The sequence below is a fragment of the Rhinolophus ferrumequinum genome, chromosome 13 (assembly GCF_004115265.2).
Source record: "Rhinolophus ferrumequinum isolate MPI-CBG mRhiFer1 chromosome 13, mRhiFer1_v1.p, whole genome shotgun sequence".
NCBI classification, from domain to species: Eukaryota; Metazoa; Chordata; class Mammalia; order Chiroptera; family Rhinolophidae; genus Rhinolophus; species Rhinolophus ferrumequinum.
In genome coordinates this window covers 52,009,347-52,031,652 of record NC_046296.1, presented here as the reverse complement: position 1 = coordinate 52,031,652, position 22,306 = coordinate 52,009,347, and the positions used below count along the sequence as shown (strand labels likewise).

Genomic DNA, 22,306 nt, shown 5'->3' with positions numbered 1-22,306 from the left:
CCTGTCTCCTTCCAAAGGAGAAAAAAAGCTAGATAAATAATTTTCTTGAAGGCAATCTGTTTCCCAGGGTCTATATATCCTTTTTGTCTCGTCCACTGGTTTTTACCGCATTGGGGCTCTGGAAATAAAGTGTAGCCATTGTCTCCTGAAGTGTCATCCGCTCCTGTAATGGCTTTCACCTGGAAACCCACTTTGGGGGGTCATGACAATGAGGAACAAAAATTTTTGGAAAAGACTTTCTTTCTTTCTTTTTTTCTTTCTTTCTTTGTTCCTTTCTTTTTTTAAGATTTTCTTTCTTAAAAATTGTTTTATATGTGCGTATGTGGGAGGGATGGGGAGTGATTACAGTACGTAAAGGGGATTATTATTTTTAAAAATTCTCTTGGATATTTTGTTTTGAATTTCCATCCAAGCTAGTTTAACAGGAATGGTTAAAATGACAGCTGGACTTGGGCTAGATATGAAAGATAATTTCCTATTTGTAAATGTTGGAGAAAACTGAGAATTTCTTCCAAAGAAGGTTGTGGTATCTTTTCCTCTGGCTTCTCGTGTTGCTCCCACCCCACCCCCCAGTAATCTACTGCTCTCAGAAGGTGTTAGAACCAAGGCTGGCCGGGGACTAGGGGACCTGTTCTGCCACTTGTTGGCAATGTGTCTTTGCAGCAAGCCATTTCTTGACTTACTGTTGTTTTTTAATTTGTAAAAGGAATTGACAAAACACTTGCTGTGTTCATAAATTCTTTTCAATGATTGATTTAATAAAATAACGTAGATAATTGTATTTTGAAAAAGTAGTGTTGCACACAAAGAAAAGTTGTAACTTTTAACTCTGGCCTCATCCCAGTAAAGCCAGCTGTTCAGAAGGAACTAAAATCATTCACACCATCTGAGTGACAGATCACTCACGACCCAACATGGGGATAAATGGGGGATTCCAAAGCTTAATTTGCCTTTTCTATTTGATCTACTTGACAAGTGTAGTTGTGGTTGCAAGCAAAATGTTTTAAAGTCTTTCCACTTTGAAAGACGTGGAATCCTTCAGAGGTGGAAGTCAATTCTAGCTGAGTTTGGCAGCTGTTTTTAACTTTTTCCAAGAATCAAAGAGCGGATCTGAAAGGGAGGGGACATGGTACTGAGTTCTTTTCTTAATCACAGTCTTAAAGTACAAAGAAGACAGCGATGACCATTAAAAACAAAAATGGCAGAGGGATTATGAGTTCAGTTCCCCAAGGTGGCTCAAAAGATGGGTTGGGAAGGAAGCCAGGTCACAGAGTGGGCTGATGGATATGTTGGACCTCAGCTCCTGCGTCCTAATTCTAACTCTGGCTTCTGAGAGTACCCATTGCATATGCCACATCCCTTCTCCTTTCTCCTTGTACTCCTCCTTTCTTTCTTCTTCCTCTAATGCAGGTCCATCAGGTTTGTCTGTGGGCATTACCTGAATCCTGCTAGTGCCATCATTCTTGCCCAAACAGATTGTTGATTCATGCACTAGACTTCTAACTTATTGCATTCAGAACCCGGACTCCTAGACCAGGTGAATTCTATAGTCACCTGATACATGGCCCACAGACTATCAGTTAGGCTACTTTCTGAAATCCGGGAATGTAAGTCAAGCCAGCAGTGTCCAGGGCCCTCCATAAAAGTGAATTCGCGCGCTGAGTGAATTAGCTGTTTGCTTCTCTGCATGGGTAAAGCTTCTTTAATTACATTGCATAAAAACGTCTGGATGGATTGATGGGGCTTTAGTTAAACTTCAGGTAGGCACAGGGAGTAAAATACAGCACAATATACCAGGGTGTGTTACTGTAGGCTCCGAACACATGGACTTTAAGGCAGTTCAACAGAATCTTCGATGTGGGGCTACGTAACACGTGTGTTATCTTTGAAAAGTTTTCTTTTGGAAGATGGAGTGAGTGTTGGCAGCTTGTAATTGGTCAACCAGGTGATCGATTGACAATTCGCATACAATTCACGGCACCATCTCCCCGGGTACGTGCAAAACACTGGTTTGTTTTAGGAAAAAAGTATTTGTCAAAATAATGTATTTGTCAAAATCCCTCTCATTAATGTTGTAGGGTTTACAAGGCAAGTCTTGTCACATGTAAGCTCTTCAGAATGATAGAAAAGTCTTTGATCTATTTTACCTGAACTTTTTATTAACGTGGATTATGTTAGGTTCTGAACTGGGTGTATGATGTGAGGAAGGAAAATAGATACTACTTATACAGAGGGTGACAAAAAAATGTGTATACATTTTAAGAAAGAAAAAAACTATTAAATTTGTAATACTCAATACATACCGATAACAAAAGATGAATACAAGTCACGTTTGACTTCTGCAATTATAAGAGGTGCTCAAAGTGGTGACCATCAACGTCCAGACATTTCTGATTACGGCGAACTACACCTTGAGCAACGTTGACCAAAGTGTCCACTTGTATGCATTTTTTTGGCACCCCCGGTAGTATACAACCCCTCAGACCCACGCTGTGGAGGGAGGTTACAGTTCATCTTGAAGATTGTATTTATACCTCCAAAAAGCTATCACTGTTCCATCAGAATATTATATTTGCTTTTTTTTCTTCCCTGAATCCTTTTGATCGAACCAGAAAATTGTGTTTTTCCCCTGGGGCTGAACTATTTGCTATGTAACTAATAAGTTGGATAAAGGGCCGACTGAGCACCTCCCTCTTCACGGCTCTGGGGTTCTCCATGGACAAGAGTTGGCACAAATAAGAATATGGGTGTAATATGTACTCCTTAAATGGATCTCCTGTGGTGAGCTCCCTTTTGTCTTTATACCCAACATTCCTTCTTGGTTTCTAATCCTGTGAAGCAAAAGCAGACTCTTGAGTCCTCGATGGTTGGGTCTATTGGCTTAATTAACTTAAAAAGACAGAACAAAACAAAAACCTCCCTTCTCCCTTGAGCAAGGACAAGGTTCTTGGGTGGGTAAGAGTGATCCCTCTGAGAAGCTGCAGAGTTGGGCTTCCCTGTGGGCCGCCAGCAGTGCTGTCCAAGGCAGAACCTAAAACGTGGGTTTGGGAAAAGGAAGGCCTGGTCACCAGGAGGTGGGAAACTGACCTTATGCCACACAACCGGTCTGTTGTGGCGGATTTATTTTCTTTTGTACAAAGGCTAATGCACAAGTAATTTGGGCTACCTCTGGCAGTTGGGATCCAAATCTGGCAGTTGATAACCATAAAGGCGTCTCGTGGACCGTCTGCTCCTCTGCCAGCTTGGCACTGCTTCACCTTTGATCTTCTTTGACACCCAGGCCCTTGTCCTTAGCAACCCCTCTCTGTCTGCCCCAGGGAAACTGACTTGGGACTCTTGAAGCCTCTGGGTCATGGGGCAACATGATGTCTACAGGAGCCAGTTGTCCCTGCTGCCTGAGCCTGGAGACCTTTGGGGCCCCTCATTACATCACACATGGGATACATGGCAGAGCCGAGCACTGTCCTGGCAGAAGTAGGTGCTCAGTAAATGCGGAGGGATGAGGAGCCATGCACTGCGGCACGGCTGATGGCGTGAATCCTGGAAGGCCTGTCTCCATCCACTGCTGCTTGTGGCATAGGAGGGGTGGATATTGGCTGCTGCTTACCAGCCTAGCTTGGGGGAGGGGCAGCCCTTGGTCTCAGAGAGGCTCCTGCCAGACACACTCGGGAGGGCAGCAGTGGTGCACTCCAGACTCCTCCAGGGTGTTCTCTCTGAGGCTGACCCCTCCATGACCTAATAGGCTGCCTGGCTCCCAGTTGCCCATCTCTAGCTTCCATCGCTGCAGCTGGGTGCACTCAGCCCCCTACACACTCAAGCCAGCTCCAAACCTCTAAGATGAGGCCCTTTAAGGGGGAGCCTGGGGCTGGAGACTCAGCCTCACTTCCCCTTCATATGGACCTGACTCCTGCTTCTACCCTGGTTCCAGTTACTAGACTTTATCATCCCTGTGGTTACGTCCCCACGCTGTGTCCCAGTGTCATCAACTGTGTCCCTGTCCAGTCTCCCTGCAGCTGCAGTTCTGCATTGTTTCTTCAGACGTCCAGGAAGCCCGCCCCTAAACTATAGCCCAGGGCAGGGTCCACTTTCTGACCAGTCCTTTTGCCTGGGAGCTGGGTCTCTCCACGCTGCTTGCTTCCTGCACGCTCAGCTCAGTGCCCAGCCTGCCCAGCACCCCACCCCTCCCCCACCCTGGCTACCACGCTGCAGGCCTAACCATGTAGGGAGACTGAGCAGCTCTATATCAAGCAGGTTTCCTAAACCTACTGTTCTCACACACTTACCTCAGCCCTGCCCTGCCTGGGCAGCTGGGTGTACCCCATTTCCTGCAGCCCAGGCGGTTCCCAGGGTCCACCCCCCTGCCCAAGGGTGTAGCAGGGCCCCAGAACCGGCCCTGCTGCTGCCTGAGCTCTGCTCTGACGATTAGTGCAGTTACATAGCAACTGTGAGCATACAGCTGGGTGTGCAGACAATTCTCAGTGTGTGTGGGGTGGGGGTGGGGGCGGGTTGTGGCCCCTCTTGAGAATTTAATCACTGTTCCTTGAGTGCCTTTGAAGAGATGTTCCTTTATCCCCTATTTTAATAACTGGACAAGTAAAGGTGGGATTCGTTGACTTGGACTCATGGCCTACCCCAGAGGAGGTAGCTTAGTCCCCAGGATGCAGTTTAACATGTTCTTAAGTCATGATCTATTTCAACAAGAAAGGACTTGAAGTCTATAATTTTGCCAAACTTAAGAAATCAGCTTTGCAGCAGATCTGGAGGGTTTCCTCTTAGCTGTACCCTGTGGGTGAGACTTCTTGTCTTGTGACAACACACTGAGCCGGCATTGAATCCCCAATTACTGCAAATTCTTTTCTAAATGGAAAGCACTCCACAGCCTACAATGGAAAAATTCCAAGATCTGCAGCAAATATCTAGGTCCTTAACAGAAGCCTGTTTTTGGCACGAATGACCCACCATTCATTCTTCACTTCAACTCTAGCAGAAGTGCTGCAGGTGACCTGGATAAAGTTGGCCAAGAAGCCCCTGGGGGAGATGGCACATGTATGTATGCATGCACCTTACGTGCCTGTCTTCCTGAGCTCCAGACCCCATGGGGCATGGAGAACAGGCTGCCTTGTTTGGGAGGCTGGGACATGCGTGCCCACTCAGTCTGAGAGGCATGTGGACGCGTAGGCCAGAGCAGTGGAGATGCACCTCTGAGACATACAGCCTGAGAGGTGGCATGGCTGCAAGAGTGGACTTGAAGCTTTGCATCTAGGGCTTTGGTGCTGAGCTGGGGGCGTTGGAGAAGGAGGGTGGGTGGGATTGTGTGTCTTAATTCCACCTCAGCTTCTTATCTCTGGAGCAATCAGCTTCTACACAAAGCTCTCCCTCGGGTCTTGAATGTTGTACCAGTATTTAGCCTTAGAAAAATAAAGCTTTCCACCCATTTGTGCAACTGTGTGCTTTAGGCACCTGGAGTGGTGGAATACTCGTGGGCAATCAAATGTAACAGAAGACAATAAGTTCCAGTGCTGGCACACCTGTTCAAAGTCTTGCTCTGTTCTCTTCCTAGCTGTGTGAGCTCAGGCAAGTCGCCGGGTGGGAGGGAGCTTTGGTTTTCTTACCTGCAAACGCAGAAGAATGCTATCTGCTTTGTTTATTGTGAGGATGAAATGATTTCACGGAGGTAAACCGGGTAAGACACCTGACCCATCAAGCAAGCAATAAACACATTTTCCTTCTAAATTAAGGTTCATACTTGAAGGATTAAAGAGTGTCATTGTGGGGTCCAAAGTTATAGTTAACCTTTGAACCCCAAGGCAAACCAGGAGCTGGGACTCTAAACAGGATTGTTTAGAATTAAGCAGACCTGCTGGGCAGTGCATCTTCCAGGTCCTTCCTGGACATCTCAGGAGGAGTTTGGTTGGCCCACCATCCATGGGGCAGCCTGATGCTTGGTTGTCACCCTTTGCCTTCTGGGGTGACTGGCATCAGTATGGCTGTGTTGGCCAGTCTGTCAGGCTACTTCTTTCTGCTGGGGCTTGTCCTGGGTGCGGCCAGGGCTGTCCTCCCATTGCAGCCTGTGGCCCAGCACACAGAGCTCTGGGGCAGGTACACCCCTGCTGCAGCCCTTCAGTTCTGGGGCACAGGGGCTGCTCCATGGCTCTGTGTCCTTCTTGGGGCTCTCCTCCCTGCTGCTGCTGGGAGAAAGGACAGATACAGATCAAACACTCCTCTGCTGTTCCTCTGAGCCCGTCCCCCTCTCTCCATCCTGCCTTTCTATCCCTCCTGGTCTGTCCTTCCCACAGGCCTGGTGGACCCTGGTGCCAGGCCTCTGCCTTTTTGTGTCAGGCTTGCCTGGCTGGTGCTGTTCTGCTGCGTGTCTGCTGTGGCCGGGCGCCGTGGGAGCCAAGCTCCTGGCACTTCGGCAGACAGGTTGAATCCTGTTCTTCTCACCCCCAGGATCCTGCTGCTGTGAACAAAGCCACTCCCTCAGGAGCTCTGGGAGCTGGGCCTTTATTTGGGGCTTGTTTTTAAAGCACTTGTTTTTTTTAATAAAAGGCTAGGCTCAGCTAGTTGAACGAAAAACAACACCAACAATAACAGAAAAAAAAAACCCACACAAAACCTGCCCTGCTTTGTTGCCACCCTCTTCCTGAATGGAATAAAATGGAAAGTGCTTGGCCCAGGCCTGGCATTTGGGTATAACAGGCCTTCCTCACTGCTGAGTCATGCTGTGAGAAGGGCTTTGAGTGGGGAGGGACACCTCCCATGCGTTGGGAATACACAGTGGAGGGTGGTCACAAGCATGGCGCAAGCCTGGCCCCAAAGGGGGACCAGCTCAGAAGGCCACACTGGCGTGTGCTGGCAGGCTAGCCTTACGATTACTGTGTGGAGGTTGGAGTCTAGCTGTCTGGGTTCAAGTCCTGGCTCTTCCACTTACCAGCTATGCGATCTGTACATGTTAGTTAATCTCTCTGATTCTCAGTTTCCTTCTTTGCAAAGTGGAGCTAATACTAGCACCCATCTTATAGGGCACTCAAAAATACCAATATTGGATAAAGCATGTATAACCCGTAACATGTTAGCTAGCGTGTGAAAGCACTCAATAAATGGCTAGCTGTCACTCTGGTGCTGCTTTGGAGCATGACTAGGATGTCACACCTAGAAAGGACCCTCCAGACCACCCTGTCATGTTGCAGGTGGGCCCCTCAGGGTCAGAGTGTCTCAGTCAATCACATTAGGGTCAGGACTAGACCCAGCTCCCCACACGCACAGACCAGAAGGCCCTTCTCCCTGCCTGTGACAGCATGTTCTTGACTATTCCATGAGCTCTACTGTAACAGGAATGGGGGAGTGAGGTGGGGTGGCACTAAGACTCACATATACGAGGTCTGACAGTTAAGTTCTCGAACTTTCCACCATGCACGTACATTGGCAGCACTGTGCAAACAGCTCAGTAAGGTTGGTATATCAGTGTCTCACAGCTGTACTCGTGTCAACGTGTGGTGGTGTCTTGCTGAATAGCGTTCATTATTGTTGTAGCATGTTTGTGTGTGCCGTTGCGAGAATGTCTGAGCTTGAATTAAACCAACGAACAAACATTCCATTTCTTGTTAAACTTGGCAAGAGTGGAGGTGAAATCAGGGACATGTTAGTCCGAGTTTATGGGGATAATGCCATGAAGACAACGGCCGTGTACAAATGGGTTAAATATTTTTCTGAGGGGAGAGAACACGTCACTGATGAAGAGAGGTCAGGGAGGCAGTAACGAGCAGAACTGACAAAAACATTGCAAAAATTCGTTGAATTGTGCAGCAAAATCATCGGATGACTGTGAGAAGCATAGCAGACCAAGTAAACATCGATAAACAGTTTGGAAACTCTTAACTGAAAATCTTGGCATGAGAAAGGTGTGTGCAAAAATGGTCCCAAAGGAGCTCACGGATGAACAAAAGCAAAGGAGAGTCGAAGTTTGCCAAGACCTTTTGGAGAGGCAAGACGATGTTTTGGGCCATGTTATCACTGGTGATGAAACATGGGTGAACCAATACGACCCTGAAACAAAGCGTCAAAGTGCACAATGGAAATCAGCCAATTCTCCACGACCAGAAAATTTCCATCAGTCCAAATCAAGAGTCAAAACGATGTTGCTAATCTTTTTTGATATCAGAGGGATTGTTCATTATGAATTTGTACCAACTGGACAAACAGTTAACCAAGTTTACTATTTGGAAGTGCTGAAAAGGCTGCGTGAAAAAGTTAGACGAAAATGACCTGAACTTTTTGCCAACAATTCATGGCTCTTGCATCACGACAATGCACCAGCTCACATGGCACTGTCTGTGAGGGAGTTTTTAGCCAGTAAACAAATAACTGTATTGGAACATTCTCCCTACTCACCTGATCTGGCCCCCAATGACTTCTTTCTGTACCCAAAGATAAAGGAAATATTGAAAGGAAGACATTTTGATGACATTCAGGACATCAAGGGTAATATGACGACAGCTCTGCTGGCCATTCCAGAAAAAGGGTTCCAAAATTGCTTTGAAGGGTGGACTAGGTGCTGGCATCAGTGCATAGCTTCCCAAGGGGAGTACTTCGAAGGTGACCGTAGTGATATTCAGCAATGAGGGATGTGGCACTTGTTCTAGGATGAGTTCGTGAACTTAATTGTCATACTTGGTACACATGCTTTTCAGGCAGAAAGGGACCCACCCACTGTGGTACTCAGAGCCAGTCTCATCCGTGTTGGACTCTGGCCCCATCACAGGTCCCTGCAGGACCCAGTGTGATTTATGGGCACAGCTCCCACCTTACTTTTCCCTGAACCCCAGGAACAGGGGACGGCAAATGCAGGATGTACTTCCTCCATGACCCTTTGCTGTTCTCTGATTGGAGCAGCTGGCCGGCATGGAAAGGACATGTCCAGAGGAGAGGCTGTGGCATATAGTGTCAGTGGAGCCTGACTGCAAAGCCTGACTAATGATTTGGTCTTTCTTAGAACTGTGTCTTTCCCAACCTCAACCAGGTTTCACATCTGCGTGAAGCTCAGGCTAGGAGGTCGATTTTCCTGGTTGCCACCATGTGGCTGTGGTTTCATCTATTCCCAGAACCGTTTGGGGGGCAGGCCGCCCAGGTAGCCTGTTCCAGGAAATGGGGGGGAAGGTTCTGCCGAGAGCCCCTTCCTGGGAAGTCCTGTGCTAGCAAAGACCAAAAGCACTGCATTTAGGGGAGAAAGACTGGACTCTTCTTGAATGCTCACAGTGCTCCAGCATGCCAAGACCTAGAGACTGGCACGTCTGCCAGGGCATTCAACACAGAAATAAATTACTGTTGAAACTCAGTAACTGAGCTTCCCGCATAAGCCTCGATCGACTGTTCCCCATCCTCTGGGCCCCACTCTCTGGAGGATGTAAACATCACCGTTTTTACTATAAGAGGGGCTTGTGCCTAACATGGATGACCAGAAGCGGTCACCCAGCTGCAGGCCAGTTCGTGCTGCAAGCCTGCCTGTGCTGCAAGATACGACTTGTGTCCTTGCTTAGGGAAACAGCCTGTTCTGAGCAGTTTCTGGCTCTCTGGCACTGGCTCGGTGGCTTATTGCATGAATAGTTCCCTGGTATGGTTTCCTGTATGCAGGAGGGCAGAAAAAAATGCTTGCGATCTACAGAGCAGAAAAATGCTCAGTGCTCTTACCGTGGACCTGCCTCTGCTCCTAGACGGCAACTTTACAGAGTTGAGTGAGGGGTGGGGAGCAGGGAACGAGCATTTTCCCATCACATCCATCACGTGTGCAGTTTCATAGTAGGGAATGGCTCAGAGGAGTGGTCTTACCAAGAGATGGGGGGAATGGGTGAGAATCATTTTGTGACCTTCCACATGACCTTGGGAAAGCTCCTGTTTAAGAATCCTCCTCTTTCAAGCTACCCCCACCCCCACTCCAATCTCTCCAAGCACTAAGATTCAGGACATAAAACAACATTTTAGGGTGCCCTCTTCTGAGGAAAAGCCTGAGAGAAGGGCATTATTTTCTTCTTGAACAATTTTATGTTGCTTTATTATTGCTCCTGCTGTTTTAAAATGTTAGTGTTTTTAATTAATGCCGTTTTATTGTCCCTGTTCTCTCCAGCTCTTCTCCTGAAGGGCACAGTTTTAGAAATCTAATAACTGAATAAGTGGCTAGTGTGAGGCGTAATGCATTAACATTTATAGAGGTTCTCAGATGAAAGACACTGTTCTGTAGGAAGCTCATTTTAGATTTAAGAAAAGAGCAGTGTTACATTAAGATTCTTGCAAAAATAATCAATACTTCATTTCTTTCAAGTGGCTGGGGAAGGTTATATAACTACAATAATGCACAACTTTCCCCAGATAATATCTTTATTTAAAATTGACTGCTGAGTACTTTGTAAAAAAAAAATTACTATTTATGCCTCAACAGATTACGTCTGTAACACGTGCCACTCTGGCAGAAATTAACAGCTGATTTGCACAATGGTGGGCGATGCAAAGAGAGAAGGACGGGTGCTGGTTGAACTCTGTCTACTCGGATATCGAGACACATTGACAAGAGTTCCTCTCTGATAGGATTTACATTCCCCGCCCCATGCCACAATTCTGGAAAAGACAGACACATTTCTCCATTTATTCTGTAAAACAACCACTTGAGCATACGAGTCCTTTCGATGCTCAGGCAGGCTGGGGCCCTGTGCTCCTGGCCCATGGCAGCCGTGTGCCCGGGCCTGTCTGTGTGGCTGGGCCAATGACATGCAAGTCAGTTGCCTTCGTGAGAAAGCATCCTTGTAACTCAGTCGGCCGAGGGTGAGGATGGCAACGCTTCCACCTGGGTTCTGCTGCTCAGTGCTCACGAAGAGTCCTGTTCCTCCTCTCCACGTCTCTAAAGGGAGAGGTGGAGATGAGGCTGGATTGGATGAGAAGTGGAGGCTGGTCCTTGGGGGATATTCCCTACTCTAGGACCAGCCATTCCCAAGGCATGTCCCCTGGGTCCCCCCGAAACACTTGCAGGGGTTCTATGAGGTCAAAACTACTTTCATAATAACACTAAGGTCTTGTTTGCTTTTTTCACTCATTCTTTCATGAATATAGAATGGAGTTTTCCTGTGCACACGATGTGTGATATCACAACAGACTGCAGAAGCAGATCTGAGAATCCAGCTGTCTTTCTGTGAAGCCACAGACGAAAGAGATTTGCAAAAATGGAAGACAGTGCCACTCTTTTCACTAAATTTTTGTTGTTGCGGGAAATATAGTTAAATTTCATAAGAATGTATTATTTATGTTAACATATAATAGGGTCATTTAAAAATTAATTAATAAATATTTCCAACATTTCTTAATTTTAAATACAGTAAAAAGTGATAGATGCAACCCCTATCCACAAAGGCTCTTTGGGGTTCTCAGTCATTTTGAAGAGTGTAAAGGAGCCCCGGGACCACCACGTTTGAGAACCTCATGCCTAGATGCTGGTCTACTGCAGTAAGTCAAGAAGGACAGAAGCCAGGCTGCTGGTTCTAGATAGGGTGACAGTGACTCAACTGGAGGGGGGCGGGGTGCAAGTCACTTTATCTCAGTTTCCCTGTAAAATAAAGGGGTTTGTGTGGTTGGACTAACTTGGCTGTTTTAAACTTTATTTTTAATACAGCAGAACCTCTTTTCAATTAAAATCTTTCTCGGAACTTGAAATGAGTGGCCGATGAACACAGTTGTTCTGGGTTTGGGGGAGCGGTGGGGCGGGGGTGCTGGACACTCCTAGATCCTTGGAGCACAGTTTGAAAGCTACTGAGCCAGGTGATCCTCAGGACCCCTCGGCTCTATTACAATAACTGAGGGCACCTGAGGGCACGAGGACTTTCCTTACCTGCTCGGGCCAAGCTGGGGTTCACAAGCGTAGCTGGAGGCACCTGGGACAGGCAGTCGGAGGCGGAGTCCCGGCTGGCGGTTAGAAGCTGCCCTTCTGACGAAGGGCTGAGGGTTGAGGGCACAGAGGGCCAGTCCCCGCTGGGAGCCCACCCTCGGTCGTGCTCCTGAGCTGCTCCTCCAGCACCTTGTAGGGGTCCCACGAGGGCCCCCCGCTTCAGGTGCCAGCGATGGGGTGAGTGGGTGGGTTGTTGAGCATGGCGATTTAGCTGCAAACAGGGAGGAGGTGGCTGGGCAGAATATGGAACCTGTGTTCCCAGATGCTTTGGTGGTGGCTGCCTGACTGTCTTCAGAATCTCTTGTTTCCTCGTGCCCCTGAGGTGGCGATACTGGGGGAGATGGGGAGGGGCCAGAGGCAGGTGAACTTGCTTCTGTGCACTGGGTAGGGGGGCTGGAGGTCTTGTGCTGAGCGTCTGGGCTCTCTGGGACAGGGCTGGGCCGATCGTGCTGGGGTGGCGGGGAGGCTCCTTTCTTCACTGTTGGGGGGCTTAGTGCCCTGGGGCTCATCAGAGGGCTAAGTGTTGGGCTGGAGGACCCGTGCAAAGAGGGACTGCTTGGCTGGGCAGGTCTGTGAGAGGAGGGCAGGCTTGAGTGTCTCTTGTCTGCTCTGGGTGTCCAGTGTGCCCTTGTGGGGGAGGTCGTCCTGACCAGCGGGGGGCTTCTCACCTGGCTCTGCCTTGGGGCCTCGGGAGAATGTGACCCCCGAATTGGCCTGGGCAGGCTGGGTTCCGGGGTCCCATTCTGCCTAGACGTGTGGCTGGCGTGGTGCCAGGGGATTGCCTTCTGGGGCTGCTTGGAGACGCTTGTGGCCCTGTCTGCTTGTGGCTGACTCTGAGCCCTGCCACCCTCCCCCTCTGCGTTTCGGCTGGTTGCTGGCAGGTGGTTGAGGTCCAAGGGAAGCTTTCCAGGATTGCAGCTGCTCTTGCTGCCTCCTGGCCCCGTGCTGTGGGGCCTGGTGGAGGAGGCAGGGCTCCTGCTGGGCAGCAGGTGGGTGGGGCTCGTGCAGGCTCTGAGCTTTGGGGAAGCCCATGTTCTCCGGGCAGGGCCAGTCCCTCCCAGCCTTGGCACATTGGTCCCTTCGGGGGAGCTCCCTACCAGGTCGCTGCTTTCAGGGGGCTCCAGAGAAGTAAATGATTTGTCCATCAGGATTTCCAGAGGTGGTGGAGGGAGGTGCTCTGGGTCTTCCTGCATTTCACAGCAGAGGGCCTCATTCTTGGATGCCTCTGCTGTCGGCAGAGCGGGAAAGATAGGAGCTAAGGGCCTCCAGCCTGGGCCTGCTGTGAGAAGTCCTCTGTCCGCTGCTGGAGAAATTCGGGGCTTCGGATACAAAGGGGCAAGCCCTCTGTAAATGGGAAATCTGGGGGACATGATGGGGACCCCCCACTTCCTGGGACAAGGGCTTGACCCAGACTCCTTAGGCTCCCGCAGTGTGTTCAGACTCTCAGTGGGACTGAACGTTTCAATGAGTTTCCTGACTGACGTCCTGGTGGGGTGAGCCCTGACGCCCCAGTCCGCAGCCCCAGGAGCCTGCCTGGCCTTCTCCCCTGATGGGATAGCATTTGGAAGCCCCTCAGTTTCCCCCTGCCGGGGCCATTCACTCTCAGGATGGGGACTGCATTTCTGCAAAATGCTCTTGTCCTGACTCGGCAAGATGCTGAAGTTCTCGGTGAGCGATGCCTTGAGCTTGTGGATGGTGCTGCTCGGGCCGACCCTGCCGCGGCGGCCAGGCCTCAGGGCGGCTGCTCTGCGCTGCAGATCCTGCTCCCTGCTCCGCCCGGGCCGACGTGTGCCCAGGGCGTAGAACTCCTCCAGCCGCTGGCTGAGGTCTCGCTGGACCCTCTGCAGCTCCTGGAGGGTGGGCTCCTCCACGTGGCTCCTAAGACATGCCTCTGACTGGGACCTCCTCTGCCTCTCAGGGGTCCTCCGGCCTCCACCGACTGTGCTCGGTCTTGGTGGGACCGCTCTCCTCTCCTCCTCCTCAGCCCAGTCCTGGAGCCTGGAGGGCACAGGGACAAACTTGATCCTTTCACTGATTGCTTCCTTCATCTTCAGAATCATTTCCTGGGCCTGGGGGTCCCTCAGCCTCCTGGGGTGTGGCTGGAATGGGCTTTCTGGGCCAGCAGGTGAAGACCTCGGCCTTGGATGGAAACCGTCTTCCTCTGTGCTGCTGTTCTCTGCTTCACTGAGGGATGGAGTATCCATCAACCTGGAGCCTTTAGAAAGATGCACTTCCACGGAGATCCTGGTCCCAAAGGAGCCACACAGAGTGCCCTTGCCCAGCCCCAGAGGCCTGGAGGTAGTATTTTCTGGGCCTGTGCTGGAGGCACCTGGGCTCCCTGCTTCATGCTGTGCCGCTGGCTGAACCTTTGTCGTAGGAGGCCTTGAGAGTGGGCAGTCCTGGGCTCTGTCTGAAGCCCTCCAGGACGAACTTTGCTGCCGGGCGTGTCCCGACAGCCTGGCCTCCACTGTGGGTGACATCCCTGGCTTCCATTCTACAGGCTCCGACACTGAGTCCCAGCTGCTTTGCTGGCCCAGCCTGTCCACCAGGTGCACAGACTCCGCGTCGGCACCAATGCCACTGTCCTCGGAGCACAAGGGGAGACCCTGCACCCCGGGGTCGCTGTGGCCACTCGCCAAGCTCTCCAGCTGCCCCAGAGCCCTTAGGAGGCGTTCATCCACATCCCTCTTCACGCTCAGCTTATCTCCCAAGTGGCCTGCGGTGGCCTGCAGGTAGCTGCTGGAGCCCTCCAGGAAGCCGCCGGTGAGTGACGCCACGGTGCCACTGAGCACCTGCAGCCTGCAGACTGTGTATTGCAGAAGCTGCTGCAGGAGATCTGGCTGCTCCTGGGGCTCTCCTTTCCTCAACGGCCATGCCAGATCCCCCCTAACTTCCTGGAGGAGCACTTCTCCATCCCTGGAGAGCTCCCCCAAGAGCTGGTTGACCTTGTCAAAGCACAGCAGCAGGCAGCTGACCATGGGCTGCAGCAGCTCCTGGGTCTGGGTGGCCTGATGGGTGAGGCTCAGAATTGCTTCGTACTTGGAGAGGCAGGAGTGCAGATAGGTGTAAGCATGCTGGTGGGCTTTCACCAGCGGCTCAGGAAAGTCCACTTTGCCCTCTGGCCCATGAGCAGGAAGGGTGGTTTGGCTGCGATGGCCCTGATTGCCGGACCTGTGGCATTTCAGCTCCCTTTCCCACTTGAAGTTTTCCTGGGTATCACTCTCTTCCCCAGAAAAGGCTGCTCCTTGTGACCTGTGGGTCTTGAATGGAACGTCCTTAGCCCTGTGGCTTTGTGACTTGTTCAGCTGGGATGCAGTGGTTTGGGTTTCTGTGATCAGTTTTTCCAGATCTTTCCTTTTGCCTACAGTGGAATCTCTTGTGAGCTGACAACCTTCGACCATATTTTGGGTCCATCTGGGACCTGGCTGCCCCTCTGCTGGCATCTGTCCCTGGGACAAGTCACCCCCAGAGTCACAGCAGGTGGAGCTTTGAACCAGCAAAGGGACGGAGCATCTTTCACTGCCCCCCTGACCTGCTGGCAGAATTGTTTTGGGCTTTTTAAAAAACTGGATGCCACTCTTAGCCACGCTGCTAACAACGTCACTGTGGGAAGGCGTACACCCCATGATTTCAGCTTGTAGTCATCTCCCACCCACAAGATTCATAATTTCCAGAGAATCATATCTGAAATAGGAACAAAAGGCAGTCTTACTAGTCCGTCCAAGCCATTTCCAGGTCAGAAGCCTTTGAAGTCCATGGTACAATGTCCTTAACCCAGAACGAGCTTTCTTTACCTCTTTGGCCCCGCCACGGTGTCTGTGGTTCTGTTCTTCTAAGTTTTCAACCCTCTGCTGTTAGTGAGCAGCAGGGCAATTGTAAAGGACCTCAGTGTCGTGTCTTAGGGGCCTGCGTTTTGCTCGTGCCCTGACAGATGTGGATGGCAAATGGAACTTTAAGCCTATTAGGTTAATCACGCTCTAGCCAGTCAGCAGCCCCAGTGTGTTCTAATATAGAACTTCTCAGCGTTTACTATCTTGGGAAGCGGATTATTTTTGCACGTGCTTATGCTTTTAATTCTGTTCACACGCCTGCCATATGAAACGTAGAGGAACGAGCCATAATTGCAAAAAGCCCTGGAAGAGACACATTTGTGGAAAAGAAGCAAGAGCTCACCGATGACAGATCCTGGCAGAGGGGTGACCTTCACAGTTTAATCCAGGCAAACCAGCCTGCTATTATCAAGAAGATCCCCAAACACACATAGACAGTAATAGAAGCAATGCATTCTTGTTTGTGTGACTAACAAAAACACCATGACTCTAGTGCTGGAGAAATCCCCTAAATAAGACAGTGAGTAAAAAAGACGAGGTGGTTTTCCTTTACACCAGGAAAGGGGGGTAGGTAGCAGGGAAGCCATCCTCCCTGGTGTAGAGGGGGAAAGCGGAGAAATTCACGGCCACATGAAGCTCAAGGCCGGTCAGTAGGGACCACAGAGGCTCAGGGAGGCAGTGCTCTCACAGGAAGAGGCTGTTTGATTAAACCTTTCCCATAGGAATATAAGCTAAAACTGGCTGTGGAGAGCCATTTGGTCATTAGGAGTAGAACTTAAAGGGAAAAACTTATTTTCCTTTTTAAGCACAGCTTCTGCTCTACGTGCGTGGTCCTCTTGTCCATAGCTAAGGATAGCAGCTGCCCATCTAAAATCTCCGTTTAACCTCTGTTTGCTGTTCGTAAAGTTCAGAGCAAGCGCTTGAAGTGGGGAGACTAGGGCTTCAATCCCGACTCCCTCTCCCTTTAGTTGGAGGAACTTGCACAAGTTATTGAACTTCCTTAAGGCAGAGCTCATCTTTGACAAGGAGATAATAGTATCTACTTCACGGGGCTGTTCTGGGGACTAAGTTAATTCATGCTTATGTGCTTGGTGCAGTGCCTGGCAAGTGGTAGGTACTCAGGATAAAAACAAAAAGGAATTTCTTATTCCTTCCCCCCTGGCATCCAGGCCATATATCATAATAAAAGTCATAAGAAAAGTCCTCAGTTTGTCCAGGACCAACCCCTAGTCCTTTCCTGAGTTGTCTGGAAATAATTGCCTACTGGTGGGCTTGGAGCCCCTGGATCCAGGATTTTCGCCATTCTCTGTCTGTGCAGAATGGCCGTCTGCTCAGCACACTCCTGCCTCAGGGTTTTTCTAGGGCCTCATTGTATCATTTCTATGCTCTTAAACGCACAATTCCCATTAACTGCAGGAGGCAGAGGAGCTTTTATTTAACCATTTCCCATTTTTGGACATAGAGCGCGTTGCCGATTTTGAAGTTTCTTAATAGAAGAAATAGTTCATTGAGCATCTCCGGAAGTTGCTGGGATTGGAACTGATATTCTGGCTTTCTAGTTTTCATGTTCTCTTACTAAACCCCACAGTGGGTGTCCTGGAAGTTTCAGAACCGGAAAGGACTTAGCGATATCTCGTTTGCCTTGAACAAGCTGGAACCGTGTTACTGGCCACTGGGGCTGTGTTTGGAGCCTGATGCCTGTCACAGCCCGGTGCCCCAGAGGGCATCATTAATAAAGTGCTCAGATCTGTTTATTTGAAGCAGACCTCATGGGAAACACAAAGCTGACTCAGTGCCTGGGGGCAAGTGTGTTAGGCACCAAGAAGTTGTTTCACTTGTCACAGCGCTAGGCTGGCCCAGTAAATAAGAGCACCATGGGTGAAGAGTCTGTCCTCTTCCATTTAACAGAGTGGACAGCTCACCTGGAGGGGTTCTTTATGTAAGTTCTTCTCCTCCTGGGACGTGGGCCCCTGTTCCAATTATCTTTGTGAAAACCTTTGATCAAAGTGGCTACAATTATTTCCAAACCAATGATCAAAACAAAAGTATTTTCCTGGAAGCTCAGCTGTCAGATAGCTCTGTGCCTTGTAGACTGGTTTTCTTGACTCTTCCAAATAATTTAGAAAGCTCTTTATTCACTGCCACTCATTTTTCTTTAAGACTAATTTTTGTTTTTCTTTCTTTTCAAACTGGGTTTGCTTAAAAAAAAAAAATTTCTTTGAGTGAGAGTGTGAAATGACCCAGCTGCTTTCGAAAATGGTTTGACAGTTAAACATATATGCACCTCATGACCCCATAAAGTCTATTCCTAAGAATTTGCCCAAGAGCACTGACTGTACAGGTCCACAAAGGGACTGGTACAAGAATATTCATATTAGCTTTACTTATAATAGCCTCAAATGGGAAATAATTCAAATGTCTGTCAACAGGGAAACAAATAAATTTGGCATAATTGTATAATGGAATACTTCCCAGCAATAAAAGGAACAGACTATTGAAACATGTAATGACATAAATTTAAAAATTATTGTGCTGAGTGAAAGAAGGCAGGCATACAAGAGCCCATACTGAATGATTCCATTTATATGTAGTTCAAGCACACTCAAAACTAATCTGTAGTTATAGAGCTCAGAAAAGTGGCTACATCTGGGAAAAGTTATTAACTGGATATGGGCATGAAGGAATTTCTTAGAGTAAGGGAAATGTTCTGTATCTTACCTGGGTAGTGGTTACATGGATATGTACATAGGTAAAAATTCCTTGAGTTGTACACTTAAGTTGTGCACTTCATGTTAACACACACACACACACACACACACACACACACACACCCTTAACTAAAATTAAAATCAATATCGTATGCTCTACTTTGTGCCTAAGAAAGTCCCAGCTATAATGTTCTTGGTCTTGGAAAAGGGTCCCTGTATTAGTTGTCTATTGTTACATAACTCAAAATGTAACAGATTAAAACAGCAAACAGTGTCTCATTATGAAATGTTTCTCTGGGTCAAGAATTTCAGAGAAGTTCATTGGGTGGTTCTGGCTGAGGGTCTCTCATCATGTTGCAGTCAAGATGTTGGCCAGGGTTACAGTCATCTGAAAGCTTGACTGGGGCTGGTTGTTTCTCTTCCAAGGCAGCTCATTTACATGATTGTTGACAGAAGGCCTTGATTCCTCACTGGGTGTTTGTAGGAGGCCTCAATTCTCCTCACATGGACCTCTCCACAGGGCTGCTTCAATGTCCTCACAACATGTCAGGAGGCTTCTCTCAGAGCGCGAGGTCCAAGAGAGAGCAAGGAGGAGGCCACTCTGTCCTAATCTTTACTTACTCCACAATATGTTCTTTACAAGTCAGTAACTAAGTACAGTTCATACTCAAAGAGAGAAAAATTAGGCTCCACTTTCAAAAGGTCACTTAAAAAAAAAGTGAACATATCATAGTTCACACCATGACATCCAAAACATAAATTTGTACAGTAAACATTAGTTTACTAAGGGCTTGTCCTTGACCTTCAGCTTGTTAAATAAATCCCACTCCATTTATTTTTCATGACCTAATCGATCAGCAAAAGATGGTTCTAAGGTGGTATCAATTTTGAGCCTAAACTGGAGGTCATTTAAGCAACCTGAAGAAAATGTCATATCACCAGTGAGTTCTCCTGAATTGCAAAAGCTGAGAAAAATTTCCCACTGGCCAAGGCTTAGGACATACCTGGTCATATCTGAAGGGATGATCTTTGCAACAGAATTGCCTGGTCCAGATGTGGATGAACAGGTGATAAGCAAGCAACTACTGCAGTGAGCGGGCAGGAAGAGGGAGCTGGTGTTTGTGTTCCAGGCCCTGGGTTAGGCACTGTACACGTATCATTTCATTGGCTCACCTCCCCTGCTTTGCTGAGGAGAATCATTAACCATCGCTGAAAAATTAAGCTGGCTATTTCTATAAACCTTAGACCAATCCATCCAGAGTTGCTCGTCCCCTGCACAGTTTCCCCTATTATTATTATTAACATCTCATATTAGAGTGGCTCATTTGATACAGTAAATGAACCTTATTCAGATTTCCTTAGTTTTCACCTACTATAGTTTTTCTGTTTCAGGAGCCTGTCCATCACAACACATTACATTTAGTTGTCATAACTCCTTAGGCTCCTCTTGGCTGTTACTCAGACTTGCCTTGTTTTTAATGACCTTGATAGTTCTGAGAAGTGTCAGTCATATTATAGGATGTCCCTCAGTTGGGCTTTATCTGATGTGTTTCTCGTGATTCGATGGGAGTTATGGGTTTTTGAGAGGAAGATCACAGAGGTAATGTACCATTTTTATTACATCATATCGAGAGTACATACTATTAACATGATTTATGACTGCTGATGTTGACCTTGACCACCTGGTTGTGGGCCAGGTTGCTCAATTGTAACATTCTCCCCCCACCTTTCTCTACTGTAGTCTTTGGAAGTATTGTGAGGAGCACGCTTATGGAGTGGGGAAGAATACTCCCCCTGAATATGAACTTTTTACAAGATTTTGGTACAAATTGTGGACTTCCTCTCCAGGAAGATTATACCCAGGAGCGGTGTGAAAACATATCTAGTTTGGTGCAAACTTGCCAACATTGGATATTATCCTTTCGGAAAAAAATCTTCGATTGGAAAGAGGAAAATGGCATCTTTGCATTTATAAATTTATTAGAGAATTTTCCTATTTTAAAAGTCATATGCTTTGTTGGCCGTTTGCATAATTTCTTTCAGGGACTCCTTGTACATTCTCTGTTCATTTTTTTAAATTGGGGTATTTACCTCTGGTATGTTTTGTTAATGTTCAACATTTTAACATTTGAACAGGTCATATATGTTGCCAATATTTAAAAAAAACTTTTCCTTTTGCCTTTTAATTTTGTTTATGATAATTTTGGGAGTACAGGAGTTTTCATTTCACATAATCAGCTCTTTCAGTCTTTTTCTTTATCATGTCTGTATTGTCACATTTTAAAAAGGCTAAATTTATACTTTGTAAAATACCTGGACAAATTTATATTCAGGAAGTTATTTTTATTTTTTGGGGGGGGAAGTTATTATTTTTAAAAGTTGAGCTCCCGTGAAATGGGAGGATATGACTAAATTGAGTTTTGTCTCTGAAACAATTAACAGTGGACGTATTGCAAGATGGATAGCTATAAATTATGGCCTCTCTTAGGGATTTCTAGGACAGGTTTTAATGTTTTCAAGGGCACGTCATTGAATCACTGACTTCTAAATTCAAAGGCTCCACTCAGTTATAAGACAGAAAGTTCTTCAAGGGAATTGGAGGAGACAGAACAGAACAATCTCCCCCCTCTGCTTCCCACCCCACTAATTACAAAATACCTCCTGAGCTAGGAATGGGCAGGAGCTTGGAGAGAAACCCCAGGGTTACTGTGTGAGTGTGGGACTCTCTGTGCCCCACCCCCGATCTCAAGACCTCATCTGGAGGGTCCTGGAAGAAGAGGTGCCAGTGACCTCTTCCTGGGCCACTGTCTGAGGCCGGGGAGAGAGCAAGCCAGCAAGCCTTGGGGAGAAATGCCTCATGCCATCTTGCTGTGGCAGAGTTGGAATGGTGGTGTGGCATGTCTAGGTACAAAGGATGGGAGACTTGTTCGCCCCAGTCTCCCACAGATCACAGTGGCACAAGAGGCCAACCACAATGTCCGGAAGGCTTCCATGCAGAACAAAATTTAGCAGCGAAAGAGAGAGCGCCAAGGGGTCAGCCCAGGATGTGGTATGAGAACCAGGTGAGCATAGAGCTGCCCCCTCAATGGAGAGACCTAATGGGAACCCCCTTGGGTCCCACAGACCACCCACGTCACCTAAATCATGCCCAGAGTCAGACGGGACAGATAGAGACCAAGAAGTGGGCTCCTCAGATAAGCCCTGGAGAACTGAGATTCAATTCTGGAGAAGAAAAAGAGGGGCGGGGGAAAGGGAATTTTAAACCTAATTGTAACTGAATTATAAACTTGAATTGGCTAAGAAATGACTGAATTTGAATGAGTTTATCTGAGAGTGACTAGATTAAATGTTCTCTGCTTTGAGGCAGGATGGAGGCTCAAGGCAGAAATTACACTCAATTATAGGAGAATAGAGAAAAAGACATTTTTGCACACTTTAGTCAGTGACTGTGAAATTTGTACTGGCTCCAATAATTACAGACAGTCAAGAGTCAGCAAAATCTCGAGAACAGACCCTGGACTCATTATGGGCTGCTCTTCCAAGTTATTACCTGATCTGTGGCTGCAGCTCAAAAGGTCAACCTAATGCCTTATCAGAAATCATGATGAAATCCATGCAAAAATGTTCTGTTTATATCAGAAAGCAGACCTAACACTTGCTGGTAGAACAAGTACATTTTTAAAGTTCTGAGGACGCCCCGTGCAGATTATAATCCCATGGCCAGAAGAGGGAAGGTATAAAACTTCAGGTTGTGCTGGATATCTTTTGTCTGTCCACTCCAGACCCACTCTGCACACACCTCTCCATTCCTCTTGGGCCCTGGGAGGCAGGTCACTACGCAT

General features: G+C 48.0%; 1 protein-coding gene across 1 annotated transcript; it reads right to left on the bottom strand.

The window, feature by feature from the left end:
• Nucleotides 1–5,734: 5,734 nt before the first annotated feature.
• On the bottom strand, nucleotides 5,735–15,552 carry PCARE (photoreceptor cilium actin regulator). Its single transcript, XM_033125345.1, has 2 exons — nucleotides 11,870–15,552; nucleotides 5,735–6,185 (listed from the first exon to the last, which is right to left on the bottom strand). Exons 1-2 carry the CDS (start codon nucleotides 15,550–15,552, stop codon nucleotides 6,005–6,007), a joined length of 3,864 nt encoding a protein of 1,287 aa, XP_032981236.1. The 3' UTR covers nucleotides 5,735–6,004.
• Between the last annotated feature and the right edge of the window lie 6,754 nt (nucleotides 15,553–22,306).